The following is a 25,398-nucleotide window of genomic DNA, read 5'->3' on the forward strand; positions in this document are numbered from 1 at the left end:
GAAAGACTCAATCTGTGTTCTCATATCTGTGCTACTGTAACTAGGAGTGACACACAACCTAATACTGCCAGCTGAACCCCAGGACGGGTATCAGTACAGGGAGGTGACCATTATCAACCTATTATTGTCTGATATCACTCAGCTCCCGCCCTACTCTGTACCAATCAGTGTGCAGTAACAGAGCAGAGATAAGAGAAGAATATATTATGGGTCACCTGTGCTGATCTCTGTAGGAGTGTCCTCCTCTATGAATGTCCTCGTCATTCCAGCCTCCTCCGTATATTGCTGATCATCCCTCACATACGTCTCTTCTACTTCACCCTCAACTTTCATGTTCATCAGATCTTCACCCTAAACCAACAGAATGGCAGAAAATAACAACTGTAACATAGAAGTATTTATGATGTGAGATCACATAGAAAATATCATCTTGTAGAGTCCACACATCGTCTCCACATGTCAGAGTGTTCAATCACTTTATGTTCCCAACCCTCAACTCCACCTACCTGATGATGGTGAGGGATGGTGTGATCTTCCTGTGTGGAATCCCGGGAATACAGAGGACGGGGACATCTCTCTGGTGGGTTCCGATAGTTGGATGACTCCACAATGGTGTCCTGGTACAGATCTTTGTGTCCTTCTGGAAACTCCGACTCCTCCATCACCCCATCCTCATCATCCTCCTCTTTTATTTCTTCTTTAATATCAACTTTAGAATCTCTCAGGTTTCCACTCTGAATAAATAATAAAAATGACATCAATGGTAACAATGCAGATAATGTACAGATCCTAATGATACTATCAGTGATTGTTCCTCATCTACCTGATGATGGTGAGGGATGGTGTGACCTTCCTGTGTGGAATCTCGGGAATACAGAGGACGGGGACATCTCTCTGGTGGGTTCCTGGTATTAGGTGGCTCCATTGTAACATCCTTGTGTCCTTCTGAAAACTCTTTTATCACTCCATATTCCTCATCCTCCTCTTTAAACTCTTTTTTAATATCAATATTATTATTAACGAGATTTCCACTCTGGATATATAAAAAGAAAAATTAATTGTAACAAACATGCTTGTGTTTAAATCATAGCTACCAATAACTGTTATTCATCTACCTGATGATGGTGAGGGATGGTGTGACCTTCCTGTGTGGAATCCCGGGAATACAGAGGACGGGGACATCTCTCTGGTGGGTTTCTGTTATTAGGTGGCTCCATCAAATCCTTGTGTCCATCTGAATGTTCCTCCATCACACCATCCTTCTCTTCATTAATACCAATATTATTATCCATGATGCTTCCTTTCTGAATCTATAATACAACATTCATTGTAACACATGTTTGTATAGTAATCATAACTACCAATAATTGTTCATCACCTACCTGATCATGTTGTGCATTGTTCTCATTATCCTGTGTGTCCATCATGACGTCCTTGTAGAGATTCTTGCGTCCTTCTAAATACTCCCACTCCTCCATGGAGAAATAGACAGTGAGATCCTGACACCTTATAGGAACCTGACACACACAATGATACAGTCACCGTCCAGACACATCCCTTGTCTGTTACTGGGTATCAGGGCCGGGACAAGGGGTAGGCAGGAGGGACGGTTGCCCTTGGTGCAATCGTTTATTGCAGGGATGGGGGGGGGGGGGCGCCTTTACCCTAACCCTAAGGGAAGGGGGGGCAGAGTTTGGCATCTTTGCGCTGGGTGCAATAGTTTATTGCAGCAATGGGGGGCGCCTTGACCCTAATTCTAAGGGAAGGGGGGCACAGTTTGACATCCTTGCCCTGGATGACCTTGCCCCGGCACTGCTGGGTATTGTCCCAGAATTCCCGGCATCGCTCACCTCTCCTGTCAGCAGCTCCATCATCTTCCTGTGAGGTCTAGTTTGTTTAAGATTATAGTTTATAAGTTTATTAATATGCAGCTATTGTTAGAATCAAAGCTTTTTGTATCCACTACTTGCCCTGTGGAGTCACTGTACTCCTGGGAAGGGCAAAGCCTACAGTTTATTGGTTGCTTTCCTAAATCTACTCTGATGAAGACCAAATGCTGGATAAAGTCTTCTTCGGAAACCAACTCATCCCAGAGTGTTGATGTCCTGGTCTCCTCTCCCCCAGCGCTGTGTAGTTTGAAGCCTGATGACCTCAACCTCACTACTCTGTCCCTGTACCGTATCCCTGTACCATGTCAAAGAGATCAACAAGAGGAACTGCACAGCTCTGTGGAGGACCAGGAGATCAGCACTCCTTGGTCATGTCAGTTCCTTCCTGAAGAAGACTTTAGCCAGCATTGGAGCTCCATGGTCCCGTACTGTGTCTGTGTATCATGTCCCATACCCTCTCCTGTACCATGCCTTGAAGTGATGAAGAGATCAGTAGGTGTAACCAGAGAGCTCTGTGGAGAACCAGGAGATCAGCACTCCTTGGTAATCCAGTTCCTTCCTGAAGAAGACTTCCGCCAGTATTGGAACTCCATGTTCCTGTACTGTGTATCATGTCCCATACCCACTCCTGTACCATGTCTTGTAGTGATGAAGAGATCAGTGGGAGTAACCAGAGAGCTCTGTGGAGGACCAGGAGTTAAGCACTCCTTGGTCATGTCCGTTCCTTCCTGAAGAAGACTTCAGCCAGCATTGAAACTCCATGTTCCCGTACTGTGTTGGTGTATCATGTCCCATTCCTCTCCTGTACAATGTCTAGTAGTGACGAAAATATACTATTTATCGGGATGATGGCCACCGACACTGGGTATTGAGTGATAGGTCCTACCAATTCAAGTAGTGATGAAAAGATCAGTGGGAGTAACCAAAGAGCTCTGTGGAGGACCAGGAGATCAGCACTCCTTGGTCATGTCCGTTCCTGAAGAAGACTTCAGCCAGCATCCGAGCTCCATTCAGAGAGGTACGAATTTACCCTTACAGGGAAATCTTTTATTTGGGATTGACATTTGGTTAAACCTTTCTTATATTTTAGTATGTTCAGTTCAATACGGGGAATAGTCTGAGAGCAATAGAAACCAGACATCTCAAGTCTCCCGCAAGTCGCGGGAGACTCCCGCTTTCCGCCCTGAGCTCACGGACACCCGCAAGCTCAGGGCAATATCCCGGCTGTGTGTGTGAGTCAAGTAAGTCAGATGACTCATCGATGCAGGCAGAAGAGTCAGTGTGTCAGCTGTCAGCAAGCTGAGCATGCATGAGAAATCACGTCGGATAAATAGATCCGGCTCATAGGCGGAGTGATATGAGTCATGCACTCCGCCTGTGGGAGGAGCTGCAGAGAGCAAGCTGCGGCTTTGCTCTCTACTACAGCCACATCTTCTACTCCAGGAGGCATTTTGGCGCGGGACCAATCATCGTGACACCCCACTCTGTGACAGACACAGTGACTGTGACTGAGAGCAGCACCAGAGAGCCAGCACCTGAGACCAGTACCAGCACCAGTGACCAGCACCAGTGACCAGGCCAGTACCAGCACCAGTGACCAGGCCAGTACCAGCACCAGTGACCAGGTCAGTACCAGCACCAGCACCAGTGACCAGGCCAGTACCAGCACCAGTACCAGCACCAGTGACCAGGCCAGTACCAGCACCAGTGACCAGGCCAGTACCAGCACCAGTGACCAGGCCAGTACCAGCACCAGTGACCAGGCCAGTACCAGCACCAGTGACCAGCACCAGTACCAGCACCAGTGACCAGCACCAGTGATCAGGCCAGTACCAGCACCAGTGACCAGGCCAGTACCAGTGACCAGCACCAGTGACCAGGCCAGTACCAGCACCAGTGACCAGTACCAGCACCAGTGACCAGTACCAGCACCAGTGACCAGTACCAGCACCAGTGACCAGGCCAGTACCAGCACCAGTGACCAGGCCAGTACCAGCACCAGTGACCAGGCCAGTACCAGCACCAGTGACCAGCACCAGCACCAGTGACCAGGCCAGTACCAGCACCAGTGACCAGCACCAGTGACCAGGCCAGTACCAGCACCAGTGACCAGCACCAGTGACCAGCACCAGCACCAGTGACCAGGCCAGTACCAGTGACCAGGCCAGTACCAGTGACCAGTACCAGCACCAGTGACCAGCACCAGCACCAGTGACCAGCACCAGTGACCAGTACCAGTGACCAGGCCAGTACCAGCACCAGTGACCAGGCCAGTACCAGCACCAGTGACCAGTACCAGCACCAGTGACCAGCACCAGTGACCAGGCCAGTACCAGCACCAGTGACCAGGCCAGTACCAGCACCAGTGACCAGCACCAGTGACCAGGCCAGTACCAGTGACCAGTACCAGTGACCAGGCCAGTACCAGCACCAGTGACCAGGCCAGTACCAGCACCAGTGACCAGCACCAGTGACCAGGCCAGTACCAGCACCAGTGACCAGCACCAGTACCAGTGACCAGGCCAGTACCAGTGACCAGGCCAGTACCAGTGACCAGCACCAGTGACCAGGCCAGTACCAGCACCGGTGACCAGGCCAGTGGCCAGCACCAGTACCAGCACCAGTGACCAGGCCAGTACCAGCACCAGCACCAATGGCCAGCACCAGTGATAGGGCCAGTACCAGCACCAGTGACCAGTACCAGCACCAGTGACCAGGCCAGTACCAGTAACCAGTACCAGCACAGTGACCAGTACCAGCACCAGTGACCAGCACCAGTGACCAGTACCAGCACCAGTGACCAGGCCAGTACCAGAACCAGTGACCAGGCCAGTAACAGCACCAGTGACCAGTACCAGCACCAGTGACCAGTACCAGCACCAGTGACCAGTACCAGCGCCAGTGACCAGGCCAGCACCAGTGACCAGTACCAGCGCCAGTGAACAGTACCAGCACCAGTACCAGTACCAGGCCAGTACCAGCGACCAGTACCAGTGACCAGCACCAGCACTAGTGTCCAGGCCAGTACCAGTACGAGCACCAGTGACCAGTACCAGCACCAGTGACCAGGCCAATACCAGAGACCAGTACGAGCACCAGTGACCAGGCCAATACCAGAGACCAGTACAAGCACCAGTGACCAGTACCAGTGACAGGTACCAGCACCAGTGTCCAGTGCCAGCATCAGTGTCCAGCACCAGTGACCAGGTATACTGATTACATTTCATTTTATTATTCTCTGGTAGTGTTAAATTGGAAAGGGGGGGGGGTGCGGCGCAGGCGTGCGTGGGGGGGGTGCTCACCACCCTGAAATGACTTTGCCACCTCCCTGAAATTAGTTTTTGCAGGTTGGGATGTCTGAGAAACATTTTGGGCAGATAAATAGTCTATTTATTTGTCTGTGTGTATATCAGACTGAAAATAGGGCAATTTAAAGGGGAAAGAAGGACAGAACAATCAGGATCCTAATAATAGAGAAGGACGTGAGCTATGATAAAATATGATCTTATTACCTCCTTTGTTTCCAATTCCAGCAATGTCTCCTCTCTACTTCCTCGTATTTCACCTCTCATCTAGAACTTCCTGTCTTTATCCTTACATACTTCCTGTCTGTCCCTGACATCACTTCCTGTCTTCCATAGAGACTTCCTGTCTCCACCTTTTGAAGCTCAGACGAACTGCATCTCCCAGAAACGTCTCGTAGTGTGAATGCGGCCTTGTGCTGTGTGTGTATGTACTGTATATCCTTATAGATGGGGTCATCTCCACTCCCACCAAGAGGGGAAATAAATATATTACTGCTCGGGGATGAGTGGAGGGATTTCGGTTCTGTTGGCTTTGCCGTGAACTTACTAATTTTGCTAAATTATTGTTGTAATTAGCCTCTAATTTTACATTTAGAGATGCTAGAGACAAAAATTGTTAAGAAGAACTTTCTACCGTCAAAAAAAAAACTTCCCCATGTTGCTTTACAAGACCTGAATCCACCCCTAGTAACCAATCAGTGATTATTCACCCCCCCCCCCTCCTGTTTGTAAGTCAAAATTATTATACCTTTACCTTCTTAGGGTTTTAGTTAGTTGCAGTGATCGGGGTGGTGGAGATCAGATGTATTGATCAGTGATGAAGTTTTAGGTATATGGTGACATCAGAACTGGTTCTCTCAGAGGTAATTGGCTTGTGGGATAGAAATATATTCCAGGGATTTAATTTAGCTATACCAGACCCTTATCCTAGATGAAGGTCTACTATCCATGTTAATGGGGAACACCCACCCACACGTAAAAAAGTTCCTGCTCCTAATAAATTGTATTTCTTCATTTAGATGAGAGTCTGGTTTCCTGTGTGAAGTTCCACATATCTCGTGTATAGCAAGGGTCCTGGAAGGCAGATATACACTACATTGTCAAAAGTATTGGGACGCCTGCCTTTACAGGCACATTAACATTAAAAGCATCCCAGTCTTATGCCTCGTACACACGCAACGATTATCGGCTGACCGATCGTCCGACGTTTGTCCAGAGTTGTGTTTTGTTGGTTGGAATATGCCTAGACTGCACAAGAATTTTCTCGGCCAACAAAATTCTACTTCAGAAGTGATGTCATGTGCTGGTTTACTTTCTGTGTGTTTTTTCTTCTCTGAGCATGCCCAGTCTTGCTAATCAGATTTTTGTCTGCCAAAATCTGTACTGACTGACGGAAAATCGGCCGTTGTGTTGACGGCCAACAAAAATTTTATAGCCTGCACACCAGATTTTATTCGGCCGAAAAGTCGGAGTCGGTTGTCGAAAGCATCATACTAACAAGCCGAAAATTGGCCGATCGGATGTTGGCCGAAAATTCCCGGCCAATAATGGATGCGTGTGTACGAGGCATTAGTTCGCAGGGTTCAATATTAAGTTGGCCCATCCTTAGCAGCTATAACAGCTTCAACTCTTCTTGGATGGCTGTCCACAAGGTTTAGGAGTGTGTGTATAAGAATGTTTGACCTTTCTTCCAGAAGCCTTTTTGTGAAGTCAGGCACTGATTTTGGATGAGAAGGCCTGGCTCACAGTCTCTGCTTTAATTCATCCCAAAGGTGTTCTGTCTGGGTTGAGGTCAGGACTCTGTGCAGGCCAGTCAAGTTCCTCCACCTCAAACTTGCTCATTCATGTCTTTATGGACCTTGCTTTGTGCACTGGTGTGCAGTCATGTTTGAACAGGAAGGGGGTCATCCCCAAACTGTTCCCACAAAATTGGGAGCATGAAATTGTCAACAATGTCTTGGTATGTTGACGCCTTAAGAGTTCCCTTCACTGGAATTAAGGGGCCAAGCCCAACCCCTGAAAAACAACCCCACACCATAATCCCCCCTCCACCAAATGATTTGGACCAGTGCACAAAGCAAGGTCCATAAAGACATAGATGAGCGAGTTTGGGGTGTAGGAACTCGACTGGCCTGCACCTCAACCCGATGGAACACCTTTGGGATAAATTAGAGTGGAGACTGCCAGCCAGGCCTTCTCGTCCACATTGGTGCCTGACCTCACAAATGCGCTTCTGGAAGAATGGTGAAACATTCCCATTAGACACACTCCTAAACCTTGTGGACAGCCTTCCCAGAAGAGTTGAAGCTGTTATAGCTGCAAAGGGTGGGCCAACTCAATATTGAACCCTACGGACTAAGACTGGGATGCCATTGCGTGTAAAGGCAGGCGTCCCAATACTTTTGGTAATGTAATGTATATCACAATTGTTTGGGTTGTGGTACCATTACCCCCCTTCATGACCAGACCATTTTTTGCTATTCAACACTGCGTTACTTTAACTGGAAATTAAGCGGTCATACAGCGCTGTACCCAAATGAAATTTCTATAATTTGTTTTTACACAAATTTTTTTTTGATGGTTTTTGATCACTACTGAATTTTTTATTTTTATTATATAAACCAAAAAAAATACCGATATTTAAAAAAAAAAAAAAAAACTATATTTTTTGCTTTCTGCTATAAAAGATATAATGTAAAAAAAAAAAAAAAACAATTATAATTTCGTCATAAATTTTGGCCAAAATGTATTCTGCTACATGTGACTGGTAAAAAAAAAATCTCAATAAGTGTTTATTGATTTTTTATTTTTTTAGCCTGTGGTGTGTGAAACGCGCTCAGACTAACACCTGATGCGAAAAAAAAAAAAAAAAATATGCACACACAAAACATGGGAACACAAAAAAGTGCACAGGGTGTGTGAATGGTCCAGGTCCACCTCCGAAGAGGAAGGACCCTAACCCTGATCCCCTGGGGCGCAAGGCTCCTGACAGGTCCACCTGGCCAAAACTAGGCAGACCTCGTTCTCTGGAAGGACTGCCGAAACAGCCTACCCCAAGTACTAGGTGGGACTCCCCCAAAGGGAGACCCCATGAGAGAGGGTGAACTAAACCAGAAGGCCATATGCGACCCCTCCTAAGACTTTCAGGGCAGGCCCGAGGACCTACATCCTCAATCACTGTGAGTGAAGTGCACACGTGCAAGTGACAAACACATGGATAAAAGTGGGTAAAGGAAAGTGGAGAAGTGCTTTAAAGTGCCATGGTGCAATACCGGGGCAAGCCCTTTGGCCAGGAATCAAAAATTCCTCTGGTCCCAGCCAAAAGTACCAGCCCTTGAGTTAGGTGTGAAAAAAGTGTGTGGCGGTGCAGTGGCCAAAGTGCCAAAAAACCCAGATGAGTTCTGTTGGCAATAATTGAGACTCGCATGGCCCTAGGCATCAAAGTTCCTTCAGATATCTGGGAGCACTCAATGAGACACAGAGACGGCAGGTACGATGTCACAGAATTCTCGGCTTTATTCGAACAGTAAAGAGCATTTTATAGAGAGAGTAAAAGGGGAAGTCCCTTTCCAGGAGATTATACATAGAATTGATACAAGAATAGCAGTTTACCATTATGTGCTTCAAGTCACGTACTTACATATGAGCTAATTAAAATAAGGCATAGTTATAGTTGGCATTACATCAGACTTGTTCTAAGGGTTATAAAAAGGCATAATTAGTTACTTCAAACAGACTTGCTCTAAGGGTCAGTTTGACCACAAAGCGTAACGTCCTGGAAACTTTTAAGGACATTTACTTAGATAGGCTTTTTATTGAACTGAGTCTAGGGTTTTAGTAATAAGATGGAGTTGAAAAAACAAAATGGAGAATAGAGATTCCTTCAAGTTCCGCCACCTTTCAAAATTAAGGCACCCCTGACGGAGCCATACCAGGGGCAGGTACACTACAGGCTTCTCTCACACCCCGGCCTTTAGCCAGGCCAGTGCAGCCCCCATCCCTACCAGGAGGTATCGGAATTTAGACAGCTTGGAGAAAACCTTGCCTTCAACTGAGGACAAGCCTTTTTCTAGGCCAGATTCAACCCCGGAGGGAAAAGGTTCTCTCACTACCCTCACCATTCCATACCAATTACATCAAAGAGGGATACCAACCAGTACCCCATGTCTCCATAGGGCACCGGCCTTCTCTCTCCTGAAAACTGATGTAGCACCCTTCCAGGTAGGTGCTAGGTATAAGTATAGTGGGCCTTGGCTGCCTAACAGCAGGGCCATGATTTCAGCTGGGCTGTCATGTCTCCCAGGTGTGTCTGCTGAGAGGGGAGTCTCCCCACTGGCTCCATGAGAGGATTCTCATTGGGCAGTGGAGGAAACCCAATCAGAGACACATTCAGGCCTGTATCTACCCCAGAAGGCAGATTCTGCTGCAGAGGATTCTGGGAGTGGGTATAAGTTTGAAGGGATCGCATGACGCAGCGTCTTTGGCGGGAAGCAGAGTCCCAGGAGGGAGAGTACGGCTGTCTCTCCTCGTGTCAGAAGGATAGGGAGTCTTGGGTGGCTGCCTGAGGGTTGCAGAGTGAGCTGAGCTGAGCTGCAGAGGGGATTCAGTGTGCCGAGAACCAGTGGAGAGAGAGAGGGGTCCAGGTCCAGGAAAGCCTTCCAAAGTCGTGAGTACTGTGAACTGCCCCTGGGGGTCTGCCTAATGTAGAGGGGACCACTCCGGAGAAGGTCCCAGGGATCCAGGAGTCAGCTAGCAGAAAAGGGGGTGCCTAGTCAGAGCACCCTGAAGTGTTAGAGGGGGTGCCTAGTCAGAGGATACTGAAGTGTTAGAGGGGGTGCCTAGTCAGAGGACCCTGAAGTGTAAAGGGGGCGCCAGCAGTTGGGCCCTGAAGAGTTTATGTGCACAGTGTGAAGTGTACAGCGTTAAGAGTTGCGGCAGCACAAGCAGTTACAAGGAGCTACCTCAGTCAGTGAAAGGCTGGAGGGGGCTATTCACAGGACTTCTGAGCTAACCAGAGTGTCAGGAGTCAAGTGTATTACCATCCTGGATCTTTTGAGTTAACAAGTCTGTTATAGTCGTAGTTCTAGCCCAAGTTCCATAGTGTCTACAAACTATTCTTTACACACTGCAATTTTCTTTTATACTAGTAATGGCGGCAATCAGTGACTTATAGTTGGACTGTAATAGTGCGGTGGGAAATCTGATACTAACACTGACATCACCAGTGACACTAATACAGGGATCAGTGATAATACTTCACACTGTCGCTGTACTAATGACACTGGCTGGGAAGGGGTTAACAGTTAGGGGGTTACATTTGTGCCCAACAATGTGTAATGTGTGCTGTTTTACTAAAGCCTTGTACACATGCAACGAATTTCCGCCAACCGGTCGTCCGTCTTTTGTCCAGAGTGCGTGTCTGTTGGTTGGAATGTGCTCTAGACTGCACACAAATTTTCCCGTACGACAGAATTCTAAGGCGAAAATCGGCAGATCGGTCGTCGGACGAAATTTCCCGGCTAAATTTCTTCTCGTGTGTACGGGGCTTAACTGATCTCTAAAGAAAAGAAATTTCGTCCGACGACCGATCTGCCGATTTTCGGCTTGTTAGTATGGTGCTTTCGACTGCCGACTCCGACTTTTCGGCTGACAAAATCCTGGTGTGCAGGCATTAAAATTTTGGCCTCCGTCAAAACACGTCCGATTTTCATCTCATTAGTACAGATTTCGATGGGGAAAAATCTTATGAGCAAGACTAGGCATGCTCAGAGATGAAAGAACACATAGAAAGCAATCCAACACATGACATCACTTCTGAAGTAGAATTCTGTCGTACGGGAAAATTCGCGTGCAGTCTAGAGCACATTCCAACCAACAGATACGCTCTCTGGACAAAAGATGGACGACCGGTCGGCGGAAATTCGTTGCGTGTGTACGAGGCTTTAGTTTCGCATCCCTGCTTTGCAGAGATCGTTCCCTCTGTACAGAGCTCCGGGCTATGATTGGACACAGCTGATCAGCAAGTCCTGGCCATGAATCATGACAGGCTCCCACTGTTTACAATCACAGCGGTGGTCTGCCTGGGGGGAGCGCATGCGCGCACCCTAAACCCAGAAGTAAGCTGCGACGAACAGGTACGTCGCTTTCCCTGTGCAGGCCGCCCGTCCACCGTACATTGTGGGTGGGGCGGTCCGCAAGTGGTTAAAATTCCTGTTGTTTGTTCCCTAAGGGCTCCTTTACACTTGCTTCAATATGTGGCATTGGATACTCTTTTTTAAAGCATTCTGACTGCCAATCAAAGCTCTAGAGCAGGGATCCTCAAACTATGGCCCTCCAGCTGTTGTGGAACTACACATCCCATGAGGCATTGTAAAACTCTGACATTCACTGACATGACTAGGCATGATGCGAATTGTAGTACCTGAACAACTTGAGGGCCACAGGTTGACAGCTGGGGGGTACTACTGAGCAGGGGATCAGCAGAGTTGGGGGTCTCCTACTGAGTGATCAACAGAGCTGGGGGGGTACTACTGAGTAGGCATCAGCAGAGCTGGGGGTTTCCTACTGAGTGGGGGGGTCAACAGAGCTGGGGGTGTACTACCGAGTGGGCAACAGCAGAGCTGGGGGTAATACTGAGCGGGGGATCAACAGAGCTGGGGGGGTACTACTGAGTGGGGATCAACAGAACTGAGGGTACTACTAAATGGGGGATCGGCAAAACTGGAGGTGCTAAGTGGGCATTAGCAGAGTTGGGGGTACTATTGAGCAGGAGATCTATTGAACAAGTGTACTAATGAGCTGGGGATCTGCTGAACAAGGGGGCTGAGCTGGAGGTCTGTTGAACAAGGGTACTAATAAGCTGGGGATCTGCTGAACAGGGGTGCTAGTAAGCTAGGGATCTGCTGAACAGGGCTGCTAATGAGCTGGGGATCTACTAAACAGGGGTGCTAATGAGCTGGGGATCTGCTGAACAGGGGTGCTAATGAGCTGGGGATCTGCTGAACAAGGGTGCTAATGAGCTGGGGGATCTGCTGAACAGGGGTGCTAATGAGCTGGGGATCTGCTAAACAGAGGTGCTAATGAGCTGGATATCTGTTGGGTGGGGGTACTACTGAGTCAGAGTTCTATTGGGCCTCTTTAAAGCAATGGGAAAATCAACATACATAGGGCAAGTCGAAGCCAGTGGAAATGAACCCTAACGCGACGCCCTCTCTCCTACCGGGTGCAGCGTGGGAATTTTAGTTTGCCCCACCCGCCAGCTGCTTGTAGCCAATGACGTGAAGGAAATGTATAACCCTGCCCCCTCGTTACACATTGCTATTTACTGGCAGTTTAGGAGAGTCCAAATTGTGAATACGGTGTGATGTCTATTATGGGCGCAACGTGAAGGACCAACGCATTGGGGGGGGGGGGGGGGTTTGGGGAAGCGACAGTGGGTTGATGGTGAGGAATGGGGTAGCAAAATGTGCCGTTATCCGTGTAGATAAATATCCTCGTACCACCTCTGCATACAATCATGAATTTAGCGCACCGTTACCAAGCTCCATGTTTGAACCACCTCAACCCTGCGATTCTAGGACAATATCCCCCCGGACAATATCCCCCCTGGACAATATCCCCCTAGACAATATCCCCCCTCTAACCCTAACCCTATGTCCAGGGGGATGTTTTCCAGGGGATATTGTCCCTGGGGGATATTATCTGGGGGGATGTTGTCCAGGGGGGATTATGTCCAGGGGGATGTTTTCCGGGGGGATATTGTCCCGGGGGATATTGCTGGGGGGGATATTGTCTTGATATGCAACCCCGTCATGTTTTTTTTTAATTTCCCAAAAATTGTGACGAAAAAAAATTAATGAAATCATATTGGGGGTGTTTACTTTCCAAAATGGCGGTTTTCGTACCGCCCCGGCATTTTTATTCAATATGTTTTACAACAGAAAATAAGATGGTTAAAATATGGTTCATTTAGAAGACATTTCCCGCACTTGGGAAACTAATACTACTAGAGGGTTGTGTGGGTTCTCCGATGTCTGCTAAGGGAAGACTTCTGCAAGAAAACATTTCCTGAACTCAGGGCAGGAGTATGGCTTCTCCCTGGTGTGAGATCTTTGATGTCTGACAAGGACTGATTTCCATATATAACATTTCCCGCACTCAGGGCAGGAGTACGGCTTCTCCCTGGTGTGAGATCTTTGATGTCTGACAAGGACTGATTTCCATATATAACATTTCCCGCACTCAGGGCAGGAGTACGGCTTCTCCCTGGTGTGAGATCTTTGATGTCTGACAAGGACTGATTTTCATATATAAAATTTCCCGCACTCAGGGCAGGAGTACGGCTTCTCCCTGGTGTGAGATCTTTGATGCCCGACAAGGACTGATTCCCATACATAACATTTCCTTCACTCAGGGCAGGAGTACGGCTTCTCCCTGGTGTGAGATCTTTGATGCCTGTCTAGGACTGATTTCCGTACATAACATTTCCCGCACTCGGGGCAGGAGTATGGCTTCTCCCTGGTGTGAGATCTTTGATGCCTGTCTTACAAGGACTGATTTACGTACATAACATTTCCCGCACTCAGAACAGCTGTTTCTTCTTATGACATAGCTGATGTTTGGTAGCAATAGACTTCCGTGAAAAACCTTTCCCGCACTCGGGGCAGAGATGTGGTCTCTCGCCTGTGTGCACTCTCTGATGACTAAAAAGTATGGACTTAGTTGAAAAACATTTCCCGCACTCAAGGCAGGAAAACGGCTTCTCCCCCGTGTGAGACCTTTGATGTACAACAAGTACTGATTTACTTATAAAACATTTTCCACACTCAGGACAGGAAAATGGTTTCTCCCCCATGTGATCTCTTTGATGTACAACAAGTGCTGATTTGCTTGAAAAACATTTCCCACACTCAGGGCAGGAATACGGCTTCTCCCCCGTGTGATCTCTTTGATGTAGAACAAGTGCTGGTTTAATTATGAAACATTTCCCACACTCAGAACAGGCATACGGTTTCTCTCCTGTGTGACGTCTTTGATGTACAACAAGTCCTGGTTTGGTAAAAAAACTTTTTCCGCACTCAGGGCAGGAATACGGCTCCTCACCATTATGACATTTTTGATGTAAAACAAGCAGTGATTTACGTGAAAAACATTTCCCGCACTCAGGGCAGGAATACGGCTTCTCACCAGTGTGAGTTCTCAGATGACTGACCAGATGTGATTTATATGCAAAACATTTCCCGCACTCAGAACAGAAATGAATTCCTCCCTCCCTGTGAGATCCCTGATGTATAAAAAGACCTAAACCCGAGCTAAAACTTTCCCCACATTGAGGACAGGGAAATGTCTCCTCCCCCTGAATTCCGGCACCGTCCCTCACAGTACGAGGTTGCTCAGAGTCAGAGGGATTCCATGGTCTATCCACACTGTGAAGTCCACCATCCATAGTGGAGCTCATTGTCTTTTCTCCTCCACATTCTCCTGTGATGTCCTCATCTTCCATTTTCCAACCCGGAGATAAAGTGAGACGATCCTTTGAGGGTTTCTCCATGGCGTGTCCTGGAAAAATATAAAAACATCGTCAATAGATCTGAGAGGGTTAGTTCACTTCCATCAAGATTCCATCTGGATCAGGTAGATATGAGTAAGCAGATGTTCTCTGTGGATGTCCCAACCAGCTGGGACTCTTTCCCTCTTCAGTCAAAGGGCCTTTGATCCTCCTCCCAGATCACTTCTACATTTACACAGCCTTGTCAGAAGAGCATGAACCAATGGGGACTGGGAGGTCCATGCTCTTTACACCACCACAAGCCTAGGCACTGGGTCATGTGATCTCTGATAGATAAGAGGGTCAATGTTCAGACTTGTAGACCCTTTAGTTTAGAACAATGATCATAGGCCTAGGCTTCTGGTGATATGCAGCACTTGAGGGAGCTTTCTCTTGGAAAGATAAGTGTATCAGCCTCTGTTACTCCTTACTTATCATCCCAACAAGACTGGTAATAGAGTTTTATGGTAACATTTAGCTATAAGTCTGCTGAAAGAAGAGGGACCAACCTAAAGGCCCGTACACACGAGTCGAAATTCGGCCGGGAATTTTCGTCCGACGACGATCTGCCGATTTTCGGCTTGTTAGTATGGTGCTTCCGACAACTGACTCCGACTTTTCGGCCGAAAAAATCCTGGTGCGCAGGCTGTATAATTTTTGTCGACCATCAAAACACGTCCGATTTTCATCTCATTAGTACAGATTTCGATGGGGAAAAATCTTATGAGCAAGACTAGGCATGCTCAGAGATGAAAAAACACAAAGAAAGCAATCCAACACATGACATTACTTCTGAAGTAGAATTCTGTCATACGGGAAAATTCGTGTGCAGTCTAGAGCACATTCCAACCAACAGACACCACTCTGGACAAAAGACGGACGACCGGTCGGCGGGAATTCGTTGCGTGTGTACGAGGCTTAAGAAAGGCCCAATCTGTGTTCTCATATCTGTGCAACTGTAACTAGGAGTGACACACAACCTAATACTGCCAGATGAACCCCGGGGACAGGCACCAGTACAGGGAGGTGACCATTATCAACCTATTATTGGCTGATATCACTCCTATTACCTACTCTGGACTAATCAGTGTCCTGGAAAAATATAAAAACTCGATCAATAAATATGAGCGGGTTAGTTCACTTACGTACATCAAGATTCTATCTGGATCAAGTAGATATGAGTGAGCAGATGTTCTCTTTGGGTATCCCATATTGGCTGATATTCCTCAGCTCCCGCCCTACTCTGGACCAATCAGTGTGGAGTAACAGAGCAGAGATAAGAGAAGAATTATGGGTCACCTGTGCTCATCTCTGTAGGAGTGTCCTCCTCTTTGAAGGTCCTCATCATTCCAGCCTCCTCCGTATATTGCTGATCATCCCTCACGTACGTCTCTTCTACTTCACCCTTAACTTTCATCTTCATCAGATCTTCACCCTAAACCAACAGAATAACAGCAAAAGAAAAAGGTTTCCATACTTTCCCAATTCAAAAACAGTCAGGTTATACTTACACCTACTGGAGGTTGAGACGTCCAAAAGCAGTCCATCTGAGGGGGTGGACAACAGCCAGTGGTAGGACAAAAAGTGCTGGGAACTCTTAGAACTATCAGAAAGAATAATCCCCAAATGTGAACCAGAGGAGACAAAGCCAGGGGAAGCTTCCAATGACCAATGGAAGGCACTAGAGAATCAGCCTTACTCCCGCACTACAGACACCCCGGAATGATGCTGAATCACACTCTTTTTGAAATTCTCAGTCAAGATGGCTGCTTGGGGATTTCAGTATCCAATGGAACTGCTGTCCTCCCCAAGATGGCTGCCTGTAGCCCATAGCTGGGGGACAAGTAGTCCTCAATAGGCTCCTGCCAGCCTAAAGAAAAGGCATAGTGCCACTTTTAGGTTGGAGGATATACTGCAGCCTCCACCTCCACCTGCCTACACTCAGACATGGACAGAAAAGATCACTGCCAAGGTGGATGACTCCTCCTGAAAGAACACCGAGCCTCAACCAGCACTATGAAACAAGAAACCCACCAAAACCAGAACAACTGTAGAACTACCCAAGAAACAGGCCAACAACATAAAGTAGTCAACAGATAAAAAACACAGGGACAAGTCCCCAGGGGAGCAGGTGTCCAACCTTAGTATAGAACCTGATTCTAAAGCCTCGTACACACGCAACAAATTTCCGCCAACCGGTCGTCCGTCTTTTGTCCAGAGTGGTGTCTGTTGGTTGGAATGTGCTCTAGACTGCACACGAATTTTCCCGCACGACAGAATTCTACTTCAGAAGTGATGTCATGTGTTGGATTGCTTTCTTTGTGCTCTTTCATCTCTGAGCATGCCTAGTCTTGCTCATAAGATTTTTCCCCATCGAAATCTGTACTAATGAGACGAAAATCGGACGTGTTCTGACGGTCGACAAAAATTTTATAGCCTGCACACCAGGATTTTTTCGGCCGAAAAGTCGGAGTCGGTTGTCGAAAGCATCATACTAACAAGCCGAAAATCAGCAGATCGGTCGTCGGGCGAAATTTCCCGGCCAAATTTCTACTCGTGTGTACGGGTGTTAAGAATATCCTGACCCCTTCAGTGAAGCACCCATAGTCCTAAAAGCGAGGGACAAGATGCGCCAACAAAGAAAAGACCACCTATTGTGAAGGACCAGATTGAAACCCTGGGTAAGGGAACAACCGGGCAAATATTTGCCAGTGTTCAAGTGTTTCGTCTCCTGGGGAGGGTAGAAAAGACCACCACATTCTCCAAGAGACTGACAGAACACAACTTCCTGGGGAGACCATAATAATCCAGAAGGCTAGGCGGCTATAGATGGTTCGTATCTCGTTGGGTTCTGTCGGGAATGTTCCTCACGCCCCCCCCCGCTGGCAGAATACAATAGCACAGCTGGAGCCATTCCACCATCAACACTGACTGTGTTGATGGGGAAATCTAGCGATTTTCCTTCCCTCCACCCGAAGTAGAAGGAAAGAAAATCGTCTCATCTATGGCCAGCCTTAGATAAGTGGGTTTGGCTAGTCCTAATGAGGGGTGTGTCATATGGTAATCAGCTTCTTTGCGTAAATGATCAGAATGTTATAAATGTATATGTCCTAAAATGTAAATTATTCAGCACTTGCTCATTTTGCACCACATTAACCACTTAAGCCCCGGAAGATTTTACCCCCTTCCTGACCAGGGGTTATTTTGCGATTCGGCACTGCGTGACTTTAACGGACAATTGCGCGGTCGTGCGACGCTGTACCTAAACGAATTTGATGTCCTTTTTTTCCCACAAACAGAGCTTTCTTTTGGTGGTATTTGATCACCTGTGCGATTTTTTGATCATGCGCTATAAACAAAAAAAGAGCGTCAATTTTGCAAAAATAGCAATATTTTTCAAATTTTTTTATATGAAATTCCCCAAAAAAATGTAAAAATCAAAATTTTTTAACATTTTCGGCCAATTTGTTTTATGTTACCTATGTTTGGTGAAAAAAAAATCGCAAAGAGCGTATTTTGATTGGTTTGCGCAAAAGTTATCGCGTTTACTAACAAAGGGAAAGATTTTTGTCATTTTTGTTGTTTTTTTTTTAACGAGTAATGGCGGTGATCTGCGACTTTTTTTGCGGTACTGCGACATTGCGGGGGACAGATCGGACCCTTGACTGACATTTTTGACACTTTTGGGGTTACCAGTGACATTACTACAGTAATCAGTGCTATACATATGCACTGTTACTGTAAAATGACACTGGCAGGGAAGGGGTTAACTTTTTCGGGGAAGGAGGGGTTAAGTGTGTCCCTAGGGGCGTGCTTTTTACTGTGATTGGATATAGCTACTAGTGTAGGAACAGTGATCAACGGTCCTACATAGTAGAACCGTATGATCACTATTCATACACAGGGGAGAATGACATCGGGTCCGCCGGTCACACGCACGCACTTCCCAGGGAACAAGCCGGGGCAAGCGTGCGCCTCTGCGGGCGCGCGCTCGCCCGCTATTGGCTTACAAGGAAGTGACAGGCTAGTGACGTATATATACGTCACTTTGCCTGGCCGGGGCTGACCGCCGCCGTATATAGTCATGCGGCGGTCGGCAACCAGTTAATGGGTTCAATAGACCCAGATGATCTTTTGAAGCACACAGTGATCTGGATTCTTCTACAACATTCATTGTAGAAAACATGCTTGGGTATAAATCAAATCTACCAAATATCATCCATCAGCTACCTTATAAAGTCTTGCGTAGTTGTGATCTTCCTGTGTGGAATCCCGGGAATACAGAGGACGGGGACATCTCTCTGGTGGGTTTCTGTAACTGGATGACTCCACCATTGTGACCTGGTACAGATCTTTGTGTCCTTTTAGAAACTCCTCCATTACCCCATCCTCATCATACTCCTCTTTTATCTCTTCCTTAACATCAACTTTAGAATCTCTCAGGTTTCCACTCTGAATATATAATAAAAATGACATCAATGGTAACAATGCAGATAATGTACAGATCCTAATGATACTATCAGTGATTGTTCCTCAGCTACCTGAAGATGGTGAGGGATGGTGTGACCTTCCTGTGTGGAATCCCGGGAATACAGAGGATGGGGACATCCTGGTGAATCCCTGCTATTAGGTGACTCCATTGTGACACCCTTGTGTCCTCCTGAAAGCTCCTTCATCACTCCATACTCCTCATCCTCCTCTTTATACTCTTCTTTCATGACAATATTATTATCCACAAGGTTTCCACTCTGAATATATAACGAGAGATGAATTGTAACAAACATCTTTGTGTATAAATCATAACTACCAGTGATTGTTCCTCATCTACCTGATGATGGTGAGGGATGGTGTGACCTTCCTGTGTGGAATCCCGGGAATACAGAGGACTGGGACATCTCTCTGGTGGGTTTTTGTTATTAGGTGGCTCCATTGTGGCATCCATGTGTCTTTCTGAAAGCCCCTTCATCCCACCATACTCCTCACCCTCTTCTTTATACTCTTCTTTAACAACAAAATTATTATCATTCCCGATGTTTCCACTCTTAATATAAAAAAAGAAATGTATTGTTACAAACATGCTTGTGTATAAATCATAACTACCAGTGTTTCTTCCTCATCTACCTGATGACAGTGACGGATGGTGTGACCTTCCTGTGTGGAATCCCGGGAATACAGAGGACGGGGACATCTCTCTGGTGGGTTCCTGATACTAGGTGGTGCCATCATATCCTTGTGTCCAAATAAAAGTCCCTCAGTCACACCATACTCCTCATCCTCTTTCATAGACTCTTCATTAATACCAGGATTATTATCCGCAATGTTTCCTTTCTGAATATAAAATACAACATTCACTGTAACACATATGCTGGTACAAAAATCATAACTACCAATAATTGTTCATTATCTACCTGATCATTTTGTGTATAGCATCTTATTACTAAAACCCTAGACTCAGCTTAATTAAAAAGCCTATCTAATGCCTCGCACACACGCATCGATAGTTGGCCGGGAATTTTCGGCCAACGTCCGATCGGCCGATTTTCGGCTTGTTAGTATGATGCTTTCGACAACCGACTGAATAAAATCTGGTGTGCAGGCTATAAAATTTTTGTTGGCCGTCAACACAACGGCCGATTTTCGGTCAGTCAGTACAGATTTCGGCAGACAAAAATCTGATGAGCAAGACTGGGCATGCTCAGAGAAGAAAAAAACACAAGGAAAGTAAACCAGCACATGACATCACTTCTGAAGTTGATTTTTGTTGGCCGAGAAAATTCGTGTGCAGTCTAGGCACATTCCAACCAACAAAACACCACTCTGGACAAAAGTCGGACGATCAGTCGGCCGATAATCGTTGCGTGTGTACGAGGCATTAGTCTCTTCCTCAGAGCCTGAGGAAAAGGCTAAGCCTCAAAGCGCGTAAGCCTTCAAGTTCAAGAGGACGATACACCCTTTGGTTCTGATGCTGATGGCAATACATCCATTTGATATGCTTGTACCAAGAATATGTTTGTGAGTATTTTTATACCTTTTATCAAATAAAACCTTTGTGGAGGATAATGCACTAGGCCGGTGCGCCCTTGTATTTGTTTTTCGATTTTAGTGGTCTCAGACTACCCTAGTCTTGTAAGGGGCTGCAAGGCCGAAGTATCCAAGAGAAGCCAAGTAGAAGGTTTTCGTTAGCCACAGGGGTGCGGCTGGATGTGGTTAGAAGATTACCTCTCAGAGCCCAGGAGATAGGCGGTTTTTGGTTTGGACAACCTAGAAGACGCCTATGTCTTATGCATATTTATTACTATAAATTAGTTGGCCAAATGTTGGTAGCTAGATGATATATTTCTACCTTCGCCCAGTTCGCTTCAAACTGAGCTTTCGTAATCACAAAAGGAAGGAGGTGCAAGCACCTAGTGCATTACCCTTGGACACCTTCTAATAATTTGCCAAAAATGACAAAAACATACTCACTAACACGAAGAGTAAAATCGCAAAAAACAAGTGAACCTCATGCGAAACGGACTTGTTTTACACAATTTTACTCTTCATGTTTGTATGTTTTTGGCATTCAATAAATTGTTAGAAGGTGTCCAAGGGTAATGCACTAGGTGCTTGCGCCTCCTTTCTTCTGTGCAGTGGCAGCGTGTGTGTTGGGGACGCATGGAGTTCAATGGGGTTTTTTTGTTCTGAAGCACGTGATTAGAGCCAGAGGCTCTAATAGGCTTCAGTAAAGGGTGGACCCAGGGCTCAGAGCAGTGCGCCCCGGGCCCACCCATTGTGTGACAATAGCAAATTAATATTCGCTATTGTCACAGGGATCCTCCTCCTGGCCAATCAGGAAGCGGGTCCGATACCCGTTTCCTGATTGGCCGAAAGGCGAACCTTTGCCACTGGTGAGGAGGAGGAGGCGGAGGACAACCACGGGAAACGCGGGGAAACTGAGGAGAAGCTGCCGCTGGATCAGGTAAGTGAACTGGTCACTCCGCATGCTGTGGCACTCTGCAATGATTGAGGGCACGCTGTGGCACTCTGCAATGATTGGGGGCATGCTGTGGCACTCTGCAATGATTGGGGGCACGCCGTGGCACTCTGCAATGATTGGGGGCACGCTGTGGCACTCTGCAATGATTGGGGGCACGCTGTGGCACTCTGCAATGAATGGGGGCACGCTGTGGCACTCTTCAATGATTGGGGGCACGCTGTGGCACTCTGCATTGATGGGGGGCACACTGTGGTACTCTGCATTGATGGGGGCACACTGTGGTACTCTGCATTGATGGGGGCACACTGTGGAACTCTGTATTGATGGGGGGCACGCTGTGGCACTCTGCATTGATGGGGGGCACGCTGTGGCACTCTGCATTGATTGGGGGCATGCTGTGGCACTGTGCATTGATGGGGGGCACGCTGTGGCACTCTGCATTGATAGGGGGCACACTGTGGCACTCTGTATTGATGGGGGGCACACTGTGGAACTCTGTATTGATGGGGGGCACGCTGTGGCACTCTGCATTGATGGGGGGCACGCTATGGCACTCTGCATTGATGGGGGGCACGCTATGGCACTCTGCATTGATGGGGGGCACGCTATGGCACTCTGCATTGATGGGGGGCACGCTGTGGTCACTCTGCATTGAAGGGGGCACGCTGGTCACTAATTTTTCTGTTTGCGCCCCCCCCCCCCCCCCAAATTTTGAGCACCAGCCGCCACTGCTTCTGTGATTTCAGTCTTTGGGGTTTCCGCATCTGAGGAGAGCAGCATGCCTACTATTCCCGATAGAGTGAGCGCTTGGGACATTTAACGTGGCTCCCTGCACACACAGGACAGAAGGCGGGGATTTCTTCCTTTTCACCCTGATTGCTCAGTTTGGGAACAGATGTCAATACAAGAGTGGATTTTCGCTTGGTCCCTTGTCCTATCGCTGTCCTGGTCTGCCTTTGAGAGATATTGGTGCGGTCCAGTGCCCGTCATTAGGCCTACCTCCACTGTGGTAGCCCCTTGGGGGTGCCCACACACCTTTTGTGGAGGATATCCAACCACTGGGTCTCTTACCCATCTATTGTGCTATGATAGGTCGCCTGGGAGTGCCTGGCAAGCTTGGGAATTGTTTTTCCAACTATTGTCTGTAGAAAAAGTCTCTAAGTACTACATGTGGTCCCAGAAGAAGCTATTGAACGAGCACAACGCTCAGCGAAACGCGTAGCACCTATCAGTACTGTATCTACATTGAATATATCCAGGCAGATATGCCTGCAATATGGTTGTAAAAACGTTTTTATATACATTATGCTTTTATCTCTGTTTTGATAAAACTAATAAAGATGTTGTTTTAATATCATTGTGTGATCTTCCAATTTTTGACAACCTCACAGCCTAGAAAGTCCCATGGTCAGAAGAATAATGGGGGCTAACTTCCCTCTTTGGGGTTGAGTTTTCCAACATTGTATACCCGCTGGGTTCTTCTTTTTTCCTTTTTAATGATTCTACTATTAAGGGATGTGGCTGTGGGTGATTGTCCTTAGAACCAATATCTTTCAAGTATTCAGAGTGAGTGCTTGGGACATTTAAGTGTCTGGAGAATCTCGTAAGCTTTCGTAAAACTGTATCCTCCCACTGCAGTGAATAAATGCACATTTTCTTTCATCAATTTGGACTCACTATCTCATCTTGAAGGTCTTGTTTGAAGGCAACCTAACCGAAAGAAACACATTTAAAGGGGAAAGATGGACAGAGCAATTTGGATCCCAATAAGACAGAAGAACGTGAGGCATTATAAAACAATATCTTATTACCTCCTCTGTTGTCAGTTCCAGCAATGTCTCCTCTCCACTTCCTCCTATTTCACCTCTCGCCCACAACTTCCTGTCTGTATCTTTACATACTTCCTGTCTGTAGCTGACATCACTTCCTGTCTTCCATGGAGACTTCCTGTCTGGGTAGACCTGAGATCAAGACCTTGTGGAGCGAACTGCAGCCCCGAGAAACGTCTCGTAGTGTAAACACGGCCTTGTGCTGTGTGTGTATGTACTGTATATCCTTATAGATGGGGTCATCTCCACTCCCACCAAGGGGGAGAGAAATATACACTATATTACCATAAGTATTGGGACGTCTGCCTTTACACGCACATGAATTTTAATGCCATCCCAGTCTTAGTCCGTAGAGTTCAATATTGGGTTGGCCCACCCTTTGCAGCTATAACAGCTTCAACTCTTCTGGGAAGGCTGTCCACAAGGTTTAGGAGTGTCTATGGGAATGTTTGACCATTCTTCCCGAAGCGTATTTGTGAGGGCAGGCGCTGATGTTGAAAAGAAGACCTGGCTCTAATTCATCCCAAAGGTGTTCTATCTGGTTGAGGTCAGGACTTTACACACAATGGCATCCCTGTCTTAGTCCCTAGGGTTCAATATTGAGTTGGCCCACCTTTTGCAGCTATAACAGCTTCAACTCTTCTGGGAAGGCTGTCCACAAGGTTTAGGAGTGTGTCTATGGGAATGTTTGACTATTCTTCCAGAAGCGCATTTGTGAGGTCAGGCACCAATGTGGACGAGAAGGCCTGACTCGCAGTCTCCACTCTAGTTAATCCCAAAGGTGTTCGATCGGGTTGAGGTGCAGGCCAGTCAAGTTCCTCCACCCCAAACTCGCTCATCCATGTCTTTATGGACCTTGCTTTGTGCACTGGTCCAAATCATTTGGTGGAGGGGGGATTATGGTGTGGGGTTGTTTTTCAGGGGTTGGGCTTGGCCCCTTAGTTCCAGTGAAGGGAACTTTTAAGGCATCAGCATAATAAGACATTGGCATGTATATTGTATATCCTTACAGCTGGTGTCATCTCCACTCCCACCAAGGGGGAGAGAAATATATTTCTGCTAGGGATGAGCGGAGGGATTTCGGTTTAGTTTATTCTTAAAAAATACGGATTTTGCCGACTTCTTGTTGTGATTAGCCTCTAATTTTCCATGTAGAGATGCGTAGGCAAAAGTTGCTTGAGAAGAACTCTCTGTCGTGGTAAAAACGTTGTCAAGGCTGGTTGACACCCTTAAATTCACCCTGGTAACCAATCAGTGATTATTTATCCCCCTCTATTTTCAAGCCAAATTTCCACCTTCAGCTCCTTAGGGTTTTAGTTAGTTGCTGTGACTGAGGTGTTGGAGATCAGATCTATTGATCGGTGATGAAGCTTTGGGTATATGGTGACATCAGCAGTGGTTCTCTCAGAGGTGGTTAGCTTGTGAGATAGAAATATATTCCAGGGACTTCATTTTTCCATACCAGACTCTTATCCTTGATGAGGGTCTACTATACATGTGAATGGGGAACACCCACACACACACACACTTAAAAAGTGGTGTGGTGGTTCCTCCACAACTGAATAATTCAATAATTTGGAGGGGGAGCTCAAGCAATAGTAAACAGTGAGGTTCCCCCAATTTCCATACCAAGCCCTTTAGGTCTGATATAGATGTAAGAGGGAACCCCGTGCAAACAAAAAGAAAAAAGGAGCGTGCACCACTCTTCTTGAACCATTTTAGGCCACATGCCCTTGCCAGAAGGGATTTCCTGGCAAAGCAGTTTGACCCCATGTTGACGAGGACAAGAACCTCCTATTCATGAGCCTGGCACATAGCCTGTCACAGGATCCGAGTGTTGGGGTCACCTATC

At 47.0% G+C, this 25,398-nt stretch overlaps 2 protein-coding genes and 1 pseudogene across 3 annotated transcripts in view; all 3 read right to left on the reverse strand.

Moving 5' to 3' along the window:
* Positions 1-25,398, reverse strand: part of LOC309562622 (uncharacterized protein) — a gene marked incomplete at its 3' end in the record, with an annotated part of 500,517 nt that overhangs the window by 306,957 nt on the left and 168,162 nt on the right. The window contains exons 4-5 of the mRNA XM_082266875.1: positions 1,383-1,517; positions 1,256-1,304 (exon numbers count right to left, since the gene is read on the reverse strand). Of these exons, the coding sequence (XP_082123001.1) occupies positions 1,256-1,304; positions 1,383-1,517 (184 nt within the window). The remainder of the gene's footprint in view (positions 1-1,255; positions 1,305-1,382; positions 1,518-25,398) is intronic.
* Positions 205-19,941, reverse strand: LOC309563945 (uncharacterized protein; the record flags this gene model as incomplete). The annotated part of the gene is made up of 3 exons (XM_082268576.1): positions 19,863-19,941; positions 507-734; positions 205-351 (listed from the first exon to the last, which is right to left on the reverse strand). The coding sequence occupies exons 2-3, from the start codon at positions 660-662 to the stop codon at positions 205-207; spliced, it is 303 nt and encodes a 100-aa protein (XP_082124702.1). The 5' UTR covers positions 663-734; positions 19,863-19,941.
* On the reverse strand, positions 13,231-15,952 carry LOC309563946 (annotated as a pseudogene). The gene is made up of 4 exons: positions 15,887-15,952; positions 14,402-14,477; positions 13,852-14,242; positions 13,231-13,784 (listed from the first exon to the last, which is right to left on the reverse strand). The product of its transcript is annotated as an uncharacterized misc_RNA (transcript).

This window comes from Pelophylax lessonae (genome assembly GCF_965119305.1).
Source record: "Pelophylax lessonae genome assembly, chromosome: 9".
In the NCBI taxonomy this organism is placed as follows: domain Eukaryota; kingdom Metazoa; phylum Chordata; class Amphibia; order Anura; family Ranidae; genus Pelophylax; species Pelophylax lessonae.